At 48.4% G+C, this 17313-nt stretch overlaps 1 protein-coding gene across 1 annotated transcript in view; it reads left to right on the forward strand.

Moving 5' to 3' along the window:
- The window catches only part of Clic6 (chloride intracellular channel 6), a 42547-nt gene that overhangs the window by 17300 nt on the left and 7934 nt on the right, over nt 1–17313 (forward strand). Inside the window, exons 2-5 of the mRNA NM_176078.3 lie at nt 13927–14036; nt 14553–14678; nt 15991–16097; nt 16774–16955. Coding sequence (NP_788267.2) covers nt 13927–14036; nt 14553–14678; nt 15991–16097; nt 16774–16955 — 525 coding nt within the window. The remainder of the gene's footprint in view (nt 1–13926; nt 14037–14552; nt 14679–15990; nt 16098–16773; nt 16956–17313) is intronic.

The raw sequence follows: 17313 nt of genomic DNA on the forward strand, positions 1-17313 counted from the left end.
CTTTCCCACTTTCTCTAAACTCCTGCTTTCCAAGACATTTTTCATAAAAGCGAGTGGAAATCATGGTGATTCTGGGGACGCAGATTCACCTGGGTTGGAGTCGGGGTATGAGACGGACAGCTTTAGAAAATGTCCGTGTGTCTGTCCGTACATGGAAATAAGCTGATTCACTAGCCTGATACCGGGCAGCTATGATTGTGCAATAAACGAGGGGCGCGGATCTGTGGACACCTAGCATGCCACCCTTCTTTGAAAATAGGAGTCTTCATTGGCTTTGCCCTGTGCCTGGGTTTTGGACACTGATGTCAAGCTGACACCATGGTTGGGGAACCCTGAAACAGGTCAAGTCTCCTCCTTTTTTCCCAAGGATGAGGATGGGAGGTGCCAAAGAAGGCATGTGACTTGGAGAAAGCTTCCAGCTCAGCCAGCGTGTTGGCCTTGGCTGCTGTGCTTCTCTTTGTTTATCAAGCAGCTGATCCCATCGGGCCTTGGGCCAGGGCCCTTCTCCTTGTGTTGGTTAAGCCAGACCAAAGCTGAAAATGGGGGTGGTAGGGTTTCCAGATAACTCTGCATCATCTGAGGTCTCCTGAACCGCTTGAGTTGGACGTCGACAACTTTGAAGATTTACATATTAATTGTCCTGACCCAGAATCCTAGAGTGTATAGGGATTTAAAGACAGCAAGATGTCAGGTGACGCTTGACTGTTAAAATTAGCAGAGCACTCCTTCGGGATGGAGTTCTAACAACACTTTGTGATTTTTTTCCCTCCTCCTCTTTAAATACTACACATTTTTGTCATAACCAATGCAGTGATTTTTTCCGCTTTGAAAGTTTACCTTCGCCTCTTGGTATAGTCTACACGACATGATCTCACGCACACCTGTGTAGCCTCTGTCCCCCCTCTCCTCAGCAGAACCACAGCCAGTTTGCTCCTAAAGTCTGTGAAACCTGGTATTTTGGTTTAGTTAAAGGACTTGATTTTAAATCTCTGAGTGTCAGGAGACTCGAGGAGGTTGACAGAGCCTGGCTCTGAAACACGAAGCTTCAGGTAGGCTCACCTAACTCACACTGAAGTAGGGCCCCACCTCACTCCACTGCAACCAAACTTGTTCCTCCACCTCTCTTTATCATTGCTATGTTAGCCCTTAGAGCTGTTCTTTTCTTAAAATTGTTATTCTTGTCAAGGTTCTTCCATTAAGGAAGACAACTTCAGGATAAACTAATTACCCAATTGACTTGACATCGCTCATGTTCTACTCATTAACAAGAAGCAAAGCTCGTCAAAGACCACAGCACTCATCAGCCCCATTAAGAGCTTCAATCGAGGAGCAGATGAGCTTCACCTCCTGGGCTGCTGCGCCTCGGTGCCTAAATTATTAGGTGACTGTCCTTCAGAGTTGCTGTGAGCAGCGTCTGTCACTACTAGTCTCAAAACGCCACCACTTGGTTGGGATAAAGAGCTGTCAAGTGTGTCTTCAGCACGTGGAGTTTATGAAGAAGGGACGGGAGTGCTCACTGGGCTTTCCTACTCCCCAGTGAGCGTCTCTGAGGGGGTGTTACCAGTACAAAGGTGCAGAAGGAGTCCTTAAATGGACCTGCCTGCTGTCTGGATGAAGAAACTCAGATAGAAAATGCTCCCCCAGGAAGATTATTGCTTTTCTGTGAGTTGTAAGTGATAGATGGGCAGTCCCTCAGAGGGACTGCTTTCTTCTTATTTTTTTTTCTAGATAGCTCTCTGAGATTCAGGCTTGCAAGCCAAGTTATGGGAGCATGTTTTAGGTAGATTCCTCCAAATGTCACACATCTCGTAGGCCTTCCTACGTAGATAGCCACAGAGTGCTGGTTCCTTGCTATATTTTCCTGCTAAAATGAAAACATTCCCAGAACCACACAGGCCCCAACCCCTGCCTCATGTTACCTCCCTTAAGAGCCCTTAAGAGATTTCTGATTTACTAAGGAACAAAAGTTGCTATAGAATTGCCGGCTCCCAGGAGCAGAGTCATATATCGGCCACTAAAACCAACCTGGGTATCTTTGAGGCCCCTGGACCGTCCCGCTTTGTTTGTAAGCAGCTCCAGGGTTTTCGCCTCCATAGTGCTTTTAAACACCACAGAGGGAAATGAGTCTGAAGAACGTGAGAGTGAGCAAGGGAATTCTGAACAAACTGGACTTGAAGGCGCTCAGGGTTCCTTCCCTGGGGTTCACTCTGCCCAGCACCCGGGTGTCCCTGCTGAGTGATTCACCTCCTCTCTCCCTGACTCCACCCTCCAATTTCATTGAGAAATGATGAACAAACCCGGAATTGGTATCTTCCTAACACGTTGTCCAGAGTCTACTTACTGGTCTCAGGATGTATTTTAATGGCAAGCCGTGAGGGCCCAGGTGTGTTTGTGATGGTGTTAACTTGGAAGACAGAAACACACTATCCCCTTGGTAGCTTTTGGTAGACTATAGAAGGTTGTTGGATAGGGAGAGCATTTAGTTCTGGTCTTCCTAGACTTTCTGGATTTATTTATTGTTTTCTGTTTTCCCACGCATCTGTGGAGTAGTCACGTGTGTGTGTGTGTGTGTGTGTGTGTGTGTGTGTGTGTGTGTTCCTGTCTCCCATTACCTGTGGTGTAGTCACATGCCCATGTTGGCATGCGTGGAGGCTAGGGGCAGTCATCAGCTGTCTTCTGCTCTCCCCACCTGATGCTTTGAGAGGCACTGAACCTAGAGCTTACTGCCCAGCTGCCCCAGGGCTCCTCTCATCGTCATCCCCCTGCTGGCACCTGAACTCAGGTCATCATATTTGCCCAGCAAGAACTTTACTGACAAGTCTATCTCCCTGGCCATAGCATTTGCTGTTTAACACTGAAATCCTGTGCACGAGGACACCCCATGCCAAGTTCTGGTGACATGTGGGTGATTTAGCCACCTAAAGGGGTTAAAACCTAAGGATACTTTTAGTCAGACTGTAGTTCCTGAGGGCGGGCCCTGGTGAATTGAGTGGCACACATGAAATATATCTTCTAACCACGAGGGGGCATCAGTGCCCTCCTGAAGCTGTCTCGGTGACTAGGTCTCTGAGGACAAGGTGTGAATCCAGTTAGAAAACTTCAGAGGTGATGTGAAGGAAGGAAGAGGTCTCCTGTGTTGATATTCAAACAGTTTCGGCAGTTCTGGAGTTCACACAGAAGAGCTGTCCTCTCCACCGGGGACAAAGGAAGCTTTGCCTACCTTCCCCCGAGCCTGTGGCCATTACGCAACCCCCTGGAGTGGCTCCATGAAGGAAGTTTCTAGAAATAGGCTAAGCACCTGCTGTGTCATAGGTTGTCTCTCTTTCTGACTTACTTGTAGCTCACCTGACAAACTGTCTCGGGCAAAGGTGGAGGATTTCCTATGGGAAGTTTAGCTGGAGGTTCTTTCTGGTTCCATTGTGATAGGTTACTGGAGACCAGGAAGCCTAAGAGACTCTGGTTTCTTTTCTTATTGCCTTGCTGGTCCAAGCACGGTGGTGTCTCACTGAAGCTCCAGGGTGCAGCCCACAGTCTTTCTTCTCTAGCTCCCTGAAGCCATTCTTTTCCTGGATCCAGGACGTCCTCCTTCAGAGAGAGAGAGAGAGAGAGAGAGAGAGAGAGAGAGAGAGAGAGAGAGAGAGAGAGCTAATTTCATCTCTGACTACCCTTCCCTGGTCAAACATTTCCAGACAACAGCCAGGGCGAGGTCTCCCTGTGGGAACCCATATGATTAGATTGGCCCTCTTAATCATCCAGGATAACACTTGCATCAAAAAACTTATACCTTGGGTATCATTCATTCACACCGCCCTCTCTGCCTCGTAAGGTGATGTGTGCATTAGGATGTTGGCATCTTTAAAGGGTTATCTCCCTCCCACCCCCAGTCTATTGTATTAGTAAATAATCTTCGAGCTTCTTTTCCTCACATTCTTGTCATTGTCAACCAGTGGTAGAGAGAGCTGTGGTCAAGGGCAGACCTGTTTGGAAAGCCAGTTGGGGTGTCGTCCACCCCCTCCCCCAGCTTCTCTCAGAATCAAGGATGCCAACCAATGCTTTCTCAGAAATAAAATGGGAAGAGCCGTCTGAAAGGCTTCTGTTAAGAGATGACTCAGTTTAGTACCCAGCACTTCTCATGTTTCTATCGAAAACTCGTTATGGCCAAAGGGAGCCCTGGCTTTGCCTGCTGTAAAAAACACCAGACCCAAACTCCTTGTCTGGGCCCAGGAGGCTGTGGCAGCCTGGAACCTGGAACGGCACAGACTCTGCCCCAGGGGGTCAGCTCCCTCCTGAGAATGTGGGGCTCTGTTAGTCAGCAGGACTCCAGGTGTACGGTGGGCTTGCAGAGTCAGCCGAATTGCCCTCCTCCAGGCTTGTGAAAGTTTCCCAGTGAGGAGATATAGTGTACAGAGCCTCAGAGCGCCAAAGGTGCCCTGAGGGGTGGAGGGCGGGCGCCTGTCGGGTGTCTCCCTCCCCCCACTTCAGCTGAGATCCTCAGTGGACCTCCACTGTCCTCTCCCACCATAGTGACCTTTGTATTTCTTACCTGCTTCTGACATTTGTACTCTTATTGTCGCTGTGGTTCTTGCAAGTCACCTCCAACCCTTGTGCAACAGGGCTGAGGAAAACGGTCCGGAAAGTTCCACTTTTCTCTGGAAGGGCTCTGATGAAAGCAGAGTATAAATAGCGTGGGAGCTTCTCCGCTTGTTGAGCATGATATGACCTGGCTACACGAGCCAGGTCCTCTGGTTCAAATCCTGCTGTGTGGCCCTGGGCAGGTTCCTCTATCTGTCTGTGTCTTAACGTTCACACCTCTCAGGGGAGATAATAAAATTACATCTATCTACCAAGGTCCTTGTTAGGATTGATGGCAGTGATTTAAGTGACATGTTTCAAACAGTGAATGGGGCAGGATAAACACCGTGTGTGTGTGTGTGTGTGTGTGTGTGTGTGTGTGTGTGTGTGTGTGTGTGTGTGTCTTAAGTTATGCTTACGGTCTGCCACCATGGTCATCAGCAATATTCACAGTGTGACTGTTTTTTGGTTCATAATCCAACCTGTAGAAGACAGGGATGGCATGTGGGCTTCTTAGGGCCTAAGGCCTACAGTTTTGAAGAGTCACATCTGGGAGCTGGGGCCTGGGGCCCAAGGTAACCTGTGAGGCTGGTGCAGATCCTTTTGAACCCCAACTTCCTCAGAGTGACACCCACCAGGGCCTCCTGTTTTTCACCTACTGCCCATAGCCTAGCGAACTCTGGATGTTTTTCCTACTCAACCTAGACAGAGATTCATTTCTGGTTTTAATTCAGGGAACCCTGTGGAGGATCAAAGAGGGACGGAGGCCTTTGTTGAGATAGGCTCCGGGCTTTGAGAGGGGAGGGGCTCGTTCGCAGCCCACTTATGCGGTGTCTTTCATTAGGTGTGTCTCTTGCCTTCTGAGATGGATTGGGCTGGAATGCTGGCCACCTGATACCTTGCTTCGTTGGTTAAGCTCAGCAGAAGACTGGCCCAGAGCTGGGTGGAAATGCACAGAGAGCTGACTTGGGGTTAGCTTCTGTGCAGACTTGGGGTGTGTTCCAGGCTATGTCCTGCCGCCTTCCTGTGTCACGAATCTGTCTGTTCACCCTCCCTGGGAGCTGATGGGTCCTTGCCGTGGGGCCACCTCCTCACCATTCGTTGTCAGCCGTGGAACCTGAGGTATCTCCCATGTAGATGTTCTGTCGGGGAGTGTGGAGGCCTGCTTCTGAGTGACCCAGCAGGCTTTGGTAATGAATGCCTTCTCCTCCTCTAAAAATGGGAATCTGCCCAGGCGGTGGGGTGACCAGATGTCCCAGCCTGCCTGGAATGGAGAGGGTGAGAGACCAGCTATAAACTCAGTGTCCCTGGGCAAACCAGAGGAGCTGACCCCTTTTGGGATGGCAAGTCTTTTAAGAGCAGGGTCTCATGTCTCCCCTTGGGCTCATGAGCCCTGCTATGGTGAAGGTGTGCACAGCTCTGCACGTGTCCCCATGGGACCCTTTATCCAGTGAGAGGTCAGCTCACGTGGCTCTCTGACCAGCCCAGAGGCCCACCCCTTTGTTAACTGGCTGAAGGGCTGTTTGTTCTGCTATTAAGAACATTTGAATGTTCCCTGAGAATGGGTGTAAGATAGGTGACTTGTTGAGAAAAACAAGAGAGAAAAATCCATTTCCCTGAGGAGGACGTGGGCTGGCATGAAAATCCCACTAATTGAGGCTTGTTAAAAAGTACCCTAAATTCCATAATTGTCTGCTCTGATGGGCTCAGGTTTGGGAGCGTAAACGATGTTGCTGCTGGTAATGACAATAATAGCTCCCTTTATTGGGTGCCCAGGGTGTTTAAGCATATCAGTATTTTAATCCCTGTTCTCCACCCCGCCCCCGTGTGTGTGTGTGTGTGTGTGTGTGTGTGTGAGTGTGTGTGTATGTGTGCGAGTTTGTATGTGTATGTGTGAATGTGTGTACATGTGTGTGTCTGCACTTGTGTGAGTGTGTGTGTGTGAGTGTGTGAGTGTGCATGTCTGTGTGTGTGTGAGTGAGTGAGTGTATGTGTGTGAGTTTATATGTGTATGTGTGAATGTGTGTACATGTGTGTGTCTGCACTTGTGTATGAGTGTGTGTATGTGTGAGTGTGTGAGTGTGTATGTCTGTGTGTGTGTGAGTATGTGAGTGTGAGTATATGTGTGAGTATGAGTGTGTGTGAGTATGTGTGAGTGTGTGTGAGTGTGCATGAGTGTGTGAATGTGTGTTTGTGAGTGTGTGTGTGTGTGTACAAGTGCACATATGTAGGTGAACACTGAGCACATGTGAATATGTGTACATGGCTGCTGTATTTATTTCCAGTATCACCCACACTTTTTTCCAGACAGGATTTGTCATTGTCTGGATTTTCCAGCGAGGCAGTCTGACCTGCCAGGGAGTCCCAGAGACCTCCTTGTCCCACTCCACATCTCTGGGATTACAAGCCTTGCCACCAAGCCTGGCTGTTGAGATACGTGGATTACAGAGGATCAAACTATGGCTCCTGTGCCCTCAAAGCAAGCGCTTTATACAGTGACCCATGAGCTCAGACCAGATCTTTGTCTTTCAAACTGAGAAAATAGAACCCAAGGAACAGAAACAGATTGACTACGGGGTTATTTGACAGCAGAGCTGCAGTCTTTCACTCCCCCCGCCCCCGCTTCTTTTATTATCTCAGAGGCACTTGGTGTTGCTTAGAAATGGAGATGTTGGGCTATGGAGATAGATGGCTCAGTGGGTAAAGTGCCTGCTATGCAAGCATGAGGACCAGAGTTCAGATCCCTAACGTCCATTTAAAAAGCTAGCTGCAGTAGTATATATGTGGAATGTCAGCACGGTGGGATGGAGACAGGCAGATCTCAGGTTCCCAATCCCTGAGAGATCCTCTCTCAAGAAACTAAGGTGAGAAAGCAATGGAGGAAGACGTGCAGTGACTTCTGACTACCACACATGCTTATAACTGCATGGGCAAGCATGTGCACACACATTCACACACATACACTCACACATACACTCACATATATGCACACATATATACACACACATGCACACACATACATGCTCACATGCACACACTCACACATACATGCTCATGCACACACACAGAGAACACACACACATACATACACATTCATACACATACACACTCACACACATGCACACACACATAAACACACACACACTCACACACTCATACACACACACTCATGTACATATATACACACATATACACTCACACATGCACACACAGACGTAATTAAACTCATGAAGAGTGTTGTGATTCTTTTTCCGGAATCATTGAAAATCAGGCTGTCTCAGATTACAAAGCTGCAGCGTAGGCCATCACCACAGCGCTAGGAGGCTGTGGCTGTGGTGGCTTGGGGAAGATGCTTGTGGCTATCGCTTGAACCTTTTGCCTTCCTCTTCCACCTCCCACTCTCTTTCCCTGTGGTAGATGTGACTCAGCATACCACACTGCTTTGTAGTGAATGTGTGTGGGTTTTACACACGCCCTGAAGCTTATAGCTAGTATTGACACAACAGAAGGAGCAGGGAGGTCCCATGGGTGCTCCTAGGAAGTGCTGGTCTCCAGGGTCAATAGAGTCACTAGAGGTGGTCTCCCAGTCACTGTCTGAGGATTCCTCTTTGCTAGCAACTGCTAGCGTCTGTGAGAATGACCCCCACAAGGGATGGATGTATCCCTTGGTTTTAGGTACTTACTCAGTGAGGCCAGGCTTAGAGAGATCTCCACCCTCTTGCAGGGACCAGCAGGACAGTCCCTCATCCATCCCAAACCCCCACCCAGGAGTGGGCCCACCTGCTTGTTCTTACTGTCCCACAGAGCAGACACACAGTGGGGCTCAGGGTGGATTCTTGCCCTTGTCTTCTGTCTCTCTGACCTCATGAGTGCACCATGTTCTGATGTAGAAGGCCTCACCAGAGGCTGGTGTGGAACACTGGCCTTCTTGGCCTCTGAGGCTATGAGAAATGAATGTTTCTCCATTATTTGTTACCCAGCCTCCGAGATTCCATGACAGCCTCAGAAAAGCAACCAGGACGACTGTTTCCAGCTAGTTGTTTCTACCTCACTCCCCTCTGGTCTCCTGTCTCAATATTCCTTCTGACTTGTATCTCTTCTGAGCACCCACTGTCTCTATTTAGCCTAAAATCTGCCTTGCACTCTGCTGGGAACAATGATTCTCTCTCTCTCTCTCTCTCTCTCTCTCTCTCTCTCTCTCTCTCTCTCTCTCTCTCTCTCCAGCCCTGCAATGGAGGTATATTTACTGATTCCCACCCCTTCCACCTCATCCTAAGTCTTTTTATTAACCCTGTAAGGACCAGGACTAATCCCTAAAGACCTCCCTGCACCCCCCATGCATGTGCCTCCCTTTCCCCTCAGTGTGCATCTGGGTATCAGGAAAAGAACAAGGGGTGGGGCATCAACTCATGGCTTTCTCAACTCCCCCCAGCAATCCAGATCGCTTGTCATTGTATTTGGTAAGAGCAGAGATATGTGCTTATGTTATAGAGTGTGCCTACTCTCTAGTCTCATATAGAATTTCTAGAAAGGAGGTAGAACCAAGAAGTCGAGGAAGTAAGCTGGTAGGTGTATGGTCTTTTATGTGAGAGGGTCATCACCCATGAGACCAGCATTGAAATGTCCACCGGACCTCTGAAGGCAGTAGCTGCGGTCACCGTAGTAGGGAGTAGCAGTGTGGCTGTCACCCGTGGGCATCAGAGAAGTCATTTTGATTAAAAGAAGAAAGCTTCCAGGTAGAAAACAATTCTATAGATTTTGAGTAATCAATTCATGCTAGGTTAGTGGGGGAGGCTCTGGAACACAGAGGGGCTCTTCACTGCTGTGTCATTGGCCAGACCCTTTCCTTTCACAGCTTGGGGTCCCCTCAGTAGGTGCAGGCCAGGGGCCATTAGCACTGTTTCCTCTCCAAGGCCAAGGCAGGTGCCATGTGCAAAAGGATCGTTGTCCAAGAACAGGTCAGAGGTGTGCCTGTTCCTCTCCTGAGATGTGCCATGTGGATGCCCAAGTGAATGCCGAGAAAGACAGATGAGAGGCCATTCTGGCTTTTCGGTGTCCAGGTCTCTACTGAAACTGAAAACAATAACAACAACAACAATGAGAAAAAATAAAACAACAACAACAAAAAAACCACTCCAATTTCTCAAGCTACTTAATCTGATTTAATCAGAAACGTGGACCTACAACAACTCCCCCTGCTGCCTGAGAGCCCCACTGAGACGTTTCAGCCCGCTGAGAGTGCAATTAGCCAGAGAGAATTACCAACATTGGGAAATAAAACTCAGTACGATAGAGCCTCCCAATTACGGGGACAGTGTCAGTTATTCGCTGCAAATACATATGCGTTTATCTCATCATCTTGTCGGGTTAATGACACAAGCAAGGCGGTCCACTCCCATTATTGCCCAATAATGGACCGTGGAGATGGCGTATCTTTGCCTTTATTTTTGCTGGCACATCCTAGCACCGAAGCGCATTAAAGTAATAAAATTAAGCAAGGCGTCCCCGTCCCTCCCACCATGTTCCCGTAACCCCCTCATTTACAGCAGACTAAGAGAGAAAGAAAGTTTTAGAGCAATTTAGGATGAGGCAACACTGGGTATGAAAATCCCATTTTATTGGCAGTTGGGGCAGCTAGCTAAGATACCCAAGCAGCCTGCAGTTTATGGGCTCTGCTGGCTTGGTGTAATTCAGTGTCAAGGCTATACAGGGGAAGCATGGGTAGTTAAATATCTCTCTATTGTCTTTACAGCATTATTTTCTGTGGCCATGCGGACCATTCTCTCACGTTCAGGCAGGATGTTGGTCCACTGAGTTAGGGAGCCTTGACAGGTTTTCGAAAGGGTTTGGTGCCTGCTTGCATGTGTGTGTGTGTGTGCATGTACACATTTGCACATGCATGAGTACCCATGGAAATCAAGGTTGATGTTGGTGTTCCTTTCAGTTGCTTCTACCTTATCCTAAGTAGGGTCTCCCGTTGTCCCTGGAGCTTACCATAAGTCCTGGGGATCTCCGTCTGTCTCCACCTCCTCAGAGTGGAATTACAGGCATGGACCACTATGCCCTGGCTTACTTTTACATGATTTCGGGGGAACAAACTCGGGTCCTTGTGCACACACAGCAAGTGGTTTACCGACCAAACCATCTCTATGGTGGTTCAATCGAAGTGTTTACCAAGGTGCATGACAAAGGCGGTTCTTATATTTTGAGAAGTGTAAGAATTCTCGCACACACACTGCTTCTAGACCCTCGTTTCCACCAAGCACCTGAGGAAGTGGTGAGGACAGTTTTGAGGGAAGTGTGGAAGTGAGTTTGGGAGCATCGGAGAAACAGCAGGGCAGATCTGCCTGTGCACTCCCGTCCTTCTCCAGATGCTGTGGTGAGAGGCGGTGAGGGACAGAGAGGCTTTACCATCAGAATTCGTTGCTATGGTAAACTCTGTCACCAGACAGGCAGCTGTAGAACAGGAGGCCCAGGACTCAGCAGGCCTTTGCCCCATTCACAGTGAGCTGTGGACAGACCCCAAAGATCCAAGAAGCAAGGGGAAGAGAGAACCGTCGCCCCACTCTGTGGAGCTTCTAGACTTTATTGTGCTTAGTGGAGCTATTATAAAAATGAGAGGCTTAAAGGCCAGCGAGCAAGTCGGGGCTGGCCAGTCGGCACGTACCCTACCTTCTCTCCTTCATCCTCTGCTGTGTCTGACTGTGCCCAAACCTGTACCAGGTAAGAGAGTGTAGGGCAGGCTTCCCAGGCAGGCAGCAACGACTGCATTCTGTACAGCACCTCTCTGTGCTATGGAACAGAGAGCAGGAGACCAGGGCAGCAGGGGCTGGGGGCCCTGCTGGTGCGTCCTGGTGGGCAAGGCAGGGTGGTGTTTGAGGGCCCACAGGCTGTAGAATTGCAAAGAATACTGTGATGGTTGTGTCCCAACTGTTCCCTGTCAGCCACTGGGCCATCAAAAATGTCACGGACTGTACCTGAGGGAAGTCCCAGATCCTTGCCGTCTAATAGGCAGAGAGGGGTCAGTGTGAGCTGCAGGAAGGGAGGCTTGAGCATGGGAGGGACCCAGACTCTGAACCCGGGAGACTCTTTCTGTGAAGTAAGCTCACCTTGCTTAGTTAGCACTTTTAGAAGTGCTAACTCTCAACTTGTAGGAATCTCCATTCGTGGTGTTTTTGCTCAGTTATTTTCCATTGACATAATTCTGAGGTGACACATCTCCAGAGTATTCTTTACTTTGGTTCTTTTGCACTCTCTCTCTTTTTTTTAAGTGCATTTTTAAAATTTACATTTTAAATGTTATCCCACTTCCCGGTCCCCGCCCCCAAGAAACCCACTATCCCACTCCCCCTGCTTGTATGAGGGTGTTCCCTCACCCACCCACCCGGTACTCCTTCCCACCTCCCCGCCCTGACCTTCCCCTATGCTGGGGCATGATGCCTTGACAGGACCAAAGGCCTCTCCTCCCATTGATGCTGACAAGGCTATCCTCTGTTATATATGTGGCTGGGGCCATAAGTCCATCCCTGTGTACTCTGGGGATGGTGGTTTAGTCCCTGGGAGCTCTGGGGGTCTGTTTGGTTGATATTATTGTTCTTCCTATGGGGTTGCCAACCCCTTCAGCTACTTCAGTCCTTTCTCTAACTTCTTCATTGGGGACCCTGTTCTCAGTCCAATGGTTGGCTGTGAGCATCCGCCTCTGTATTTGTAAGGCTCTAGCCAAGCCTCTCGGCAGACAGCTATATCAGGTTCTTGTCAGCATGCATGTCTTGGCATCTGCAATGTTGTCTGGGTTTGGTGACTGGGTATGGGGTTGCATTGTCTTTTAATGTTCACCATATAAGCAAGCAGCTGACTTTCTGCCTTATGATTCATCTTCCCTCCACGGCAGTGTTTTCTTCTCAAATTTCTTATGACTATAGTTGTTAGAAATAGACCTCATGGGTGGAACGTGGTTATGTTTGTGCTATTAAAGAATTATTGAATGGTCATTATCACTGGGGTTGGGCATTAGGCTATTTTCTGCTGCTATAACAAAATACTGGAGGCTGAAGAGTCTAAAGACAAGGGTTTGATTTACCTCACAGTGTCAGAGGTTCACGCGCATGATGTTGGCTTACACTCAGGTTTGATGGCAGTCTGAGAGCAGGCAGTGCCACAGGGCAGAGGCTCAGGTGTAGTGGCAAACGCCTGCAATGCCAGCCCTGGGAAGATGGAAGGAGCAGGATCATGTTCAAGACCATCTTCAGCTTCAGCCTGAGCTTCCTGAGGCTTGGTCTCAAAACAATCAAATAAATACCAAGGACACAAAAGCAGCTGGCAGGGCCTGACACTGCTGACATTCTTTTAAAATAACACTGTACTTGCATGAGAGCTGCTCCCAGAGACCATCCTGAACGCATTCCCAGAGCAAAGTCCTGGGCGGCTTTGTCACTATCTATTGGGTCCCAGATTTTTCTGTGCAAATTCTAAGGAAGATTTATTTATTTTTATTTTTGTGTGAGTGTTTGTCTGCATGTATGTGGACCATGTGCTTGCCTATGAGGGTCAGAAGAGGGAGTCTGATCGCATGGAACTGATGTTGACAGATGGTCATGAGCCGCCATGTGAGTGCTGAGAACTGAACCTAAGTTCACTGCAAGAGCAGCCGGTGTTCTTAACCACTGAGCCGTCTCCCTCATTCCTACTTCTCCATTTAGTGTGTGTGTGTGCGTACATATATACATGTGTGTGCACATATATATATGTGTGTGCATATGTGTGTGTGACACCCCTGTATTACACCTATCTCTAACCTGTCATAGACAGTAACACGACCATTTATAAACATTCACAGTGATTGTGTGTGTGTGCATGTGTATGTGTGCGTGTGTGTATCATCCCTGTATCATATCCATCTCTAACCTGTCATAGACAGTAACATGACCATTTATAAACATTCACAGTGATTGTGTGTGTGCATGTGTGTGTGTATATGTGTGTGTGTGCATGAGTGTGCGTGTATGTGTGTGTGCATGTGTGTGTGTGTGTATCACCCCTGTATCATATCCATCTCTAACCTGTCATAGACAGTAACATGACCATTTATAAACATTCACAGTGATTGTATGTGTGTGTGCATGCGTGTATGTGTATATGTATGTGTGTATCACCCCTGTATCATATCCATCTCTAACCTGTCATAGACAGTAACATGACCATTTATAAACATTCACAGTGATTGTGTGTGTGTGTGCATGTGTGTGTGCATGCATGTATGTGTATATGTGTGTGTGTGTGTGTGTGTGTGTGTGTGCATGTGTGTGTGTGTGTATACATTGCTGACAGCATAAATCTCTCTTTTTCTCCTCTCAGGCTGGCTCTGATGGAGAGAGCATCGGAAACTGCCCATTCTCACAGCGTCTCTTTATGATCCTCTGGCTAAAGGGTGTTATATTCAATGTGACAACGGTGGACCTGAAACGGTGAGATGGGGTTTCTGTGTCATTGATGAAATTGGGCCTAATTCCCTGTATGCAGCAACATGCCCTTACATGTATACAAGCATGCATGTACACACAAAACACGCTCATATACACTGTTGGGACCATGGCATATGATGATATGTCCATCCTTAGGAGTCTGGAATGAAACCCAAGGTCCAGCCAAGCAGTATGGTTCCTAGAGCACTCAGGGGCTGCAGTCAGAAAGGGGTAGGGGTTGGGGGCCAGGGAGAGCCTGCTGTCCCTTCAAGCACCCTGCCTGAGCACTGGTCTGGGCTGATAACACTGGGGAGCGATTCCCATCACTGTAGCCAGCCACCCGTCATTTGTTAGTGAGTTCCTTGGCCTTAGTCTCCAGCAAGCTACCTTATTAATTCACAAACCACTTAGAAATTTTCAAGGACTGTATCTCTTAAATGATGAGGTCACAACTAAGCCTTGTCTGTGATTCCAAGTGCTTGAGACCGTCCATGCAGAGTGTTCTCTCCTCCTATCTAGGAAGCCTGCAGACCTGCAGAACCTGGCTCCTGGGACCAACCCTCCTTTCATGACTTTTGATGGTGAAGTCAAGACAGATGTGAATAAGATTGAGGAGTTCTTAGAGGAGAAGTTAGTCCCCCCGAGGTAAGCCTCCTAGAACTGATACTCACAAGGCCATTGCTGCTATGCCACAGAGACAGCCATGTTAGACACTCTGAGTTAAGATAGACACTGCTTCTGCTCTGGTTTCATTTCTGTTGCTGAGATAGAAACCATCCTGACAAAATAGCAACTTAGGGGAGGGAAGGTCTCTTTGTCTCCCAATTCCAAATTGGGAAGACACTGCAGGGAAGTCAGTGGGGTAGGAATGTAAGCCAACCAGCTATGTCACATTCACAACCAGGAGCAGAGAGAAATGCAGGCTGATATTTGCTATTATCCCTGTGCTGTGTAATTCAGGATCCTCTTCCTAGGGAATGGCACCACCCACAGTGGACTGGATCTACTATTATCCCTGTCCTGTGTAGTTCAGGACTCTCTTCCTAGGCAATGGTACCACCCACAGTGGACTGGATCTACTATTATCCCTGTCCTGTGTAGTTCAGGACCCTCTTCCTAGGGAATGGTACCACCCACAGTAGACTGACTGAATCTACTATTATCCCTGTCCTGTGTAGTTCAGGACCCTCTTCCTAGGGAATGGCACCACCCACAGTGGACTGGATCTACTATTATCCCTGTCCTGTGTAGTTCAGGACTCTCTTCCTAGGCAATGGCACCATCCACAGTGGACTGGATCTACTATTATCTCTGTCCTGTGTAGTTCAGGACCCTCTTCCTAGGAAATGGTATCACCCACAGTGGACTGGATCTACTATTATCCCTGTCCTGTGTAGTTCAGGACCCTCTTCCTAGGGAATGGCACACCCAGGGTGGACTGGATCTTTCCATATCAATTAATAATCAAGCCATTCCCACAGACCAGTCTGATCTAGACAGTTCCTCAGTTAAGACTCTTCTCTCAGGTGATTCTAGGTTGTGGCAGTTTGACACTCAAAACCAACCATAACAGCTTCCTTTCTTTGTATCCATAGCTTGGTGGTCAGAATGGTATGGCAGAAGGGACAGAGGAAGTGTCATTGCTGTGTGTGATAACTGTCTCTCATGTCTGCTACTGGAAGAAGCTTCAGGAACCTTCTAGTCAAACACCTTCATTAGATGGGGGAGAGGATTAGGTCAGGAACATCCCGTTGTCCCTAGGATTGGTCTTGCCGGGACCAGATCCAACGCAGTTCTCTCAAATCATTTTTACTCAGCCTTGAGATGCATTGATCACTAATCCAGTCTACAGGAGTTTGTCCTTTTAATATCATCCCAGAGAAAGGCCTTTTCCTCTACTTCATCATCCCGACTAGCCATTGCTTATTTGTGACCCTCCAATTGTGAACTCCTCAAGGTACCCTAAGCTGGGAACCCAACACCCCGAATCCAACTCAGCGGGAAATGACGTTTTTGCCAAATTCTCAGCGTTTATTAAGAACACCAAGAAGGATGCAAATGACAGTAAGTTCTCGGGTCCTGGGTTCTGTCCCCACGGGGTCATCTACAGGGCTGCTGGGGAGATACTGGGTATCTGAGCTCATTTCAGAGGGTACAGATGGGAGTCAGGGAATAAGGGAAAATATCCCCGTCTTTGACTCTGCACGTGACTTTGGAGCGACTGTTTCTAGAGTTGGGAAATCCAAAGTACAACACAATTAAGGGGAGACGTTTCGACATTCGGCTGTCTCCACCTGCAGTGTGGCAGTCGTTTGAATGGCCATTCTGCCAGTCTCTAAGTCATCATAGGCTTCTCATAAATGTCAGTAAGAGTGGATGCGTTTGGGCTGGATAGATGGCTCAGCTGTTAAGAGCACACAGTGCTCTCCAGTGGGTCTGGAGTTGGGTTTACAGACCCCATCCTAGGTGGCTCACACCCTCTGTCACTCGAGATCTAAGGCACTCGAGCCTTCTTCCAGCCTCTGATGTCACCCGCACACATGTGGTATGCATACACCCAGACACTGTAGATGGTGCAGAGAGACCGAGTCCTGTCTGCCTCTGTGTCCTTCTGGCTTTCTTGCCGCTGACTGGCTGTGTCTCAGAAAGGAAGCACACCCTCTCTCTCCTTCAAAGGCAGAAAAAAGATGGCAGACACTTGCACGGCCCATCTCCAGCATCTCTTGCCTTTGTGTTTTAGTTTATGAAAAGAACCTACTACGGGCCCTGAAGAAGCTGGACAGTTACTTAAACAGCCCGCTGCCAGACGAAATAGATGCCTACAGTACGGAGGATGTCACTGTTTCCCAGAGGAAGTTTCTGGATGGGGATGAGCTCACACTGGCCGACTGTAACCTCTTACCCAAGCTTCACATCATTAAGGTCTGTTCCTGCTCTTGGCAGCTGGGCTGCATGCATGACGGGGTTTCCTTGTGGTTTTGTTTTGTTTTGTTTCGTTGTTGTTCTGACTTATGCTGGGGCCAGGCATGGAAACAGGCCTGGAACACAGATTTAAACTGAGGACTAGCAGTTTATAGTCAAGGCAGTGTGCTAAACACATGGAGCTACGAACTCTAGCCCTTCTCACGAAATACCTGCAAGTGTGCTCCCTGCCCCAAGTCCTCACAGATGTCCTCAGCCTGAGGAAAGCTCACATGCACTCAAGGTCTCCGTGGCGTTTTCCACATGTAGCTTGAAGATGATGTGTTGTTGATAATTCTAGGGATAAGAAAAATGTTGC

This window comes from Rattus norvegicus, chromosome 11 (genome assembly GCF_036323735.1).
Source record: "Rattus norvegicus strain BN/NHsdMcwi chromosome 11, GRCr8, whole genome shotgun sequence".
Classification (NCBI taxonomy): domain Eukaryota; kingdom Metazoa; phylum Chordata; class Mammalia; order Rodentia; family Muridae; genus Rattus; species Rattus norvegicus.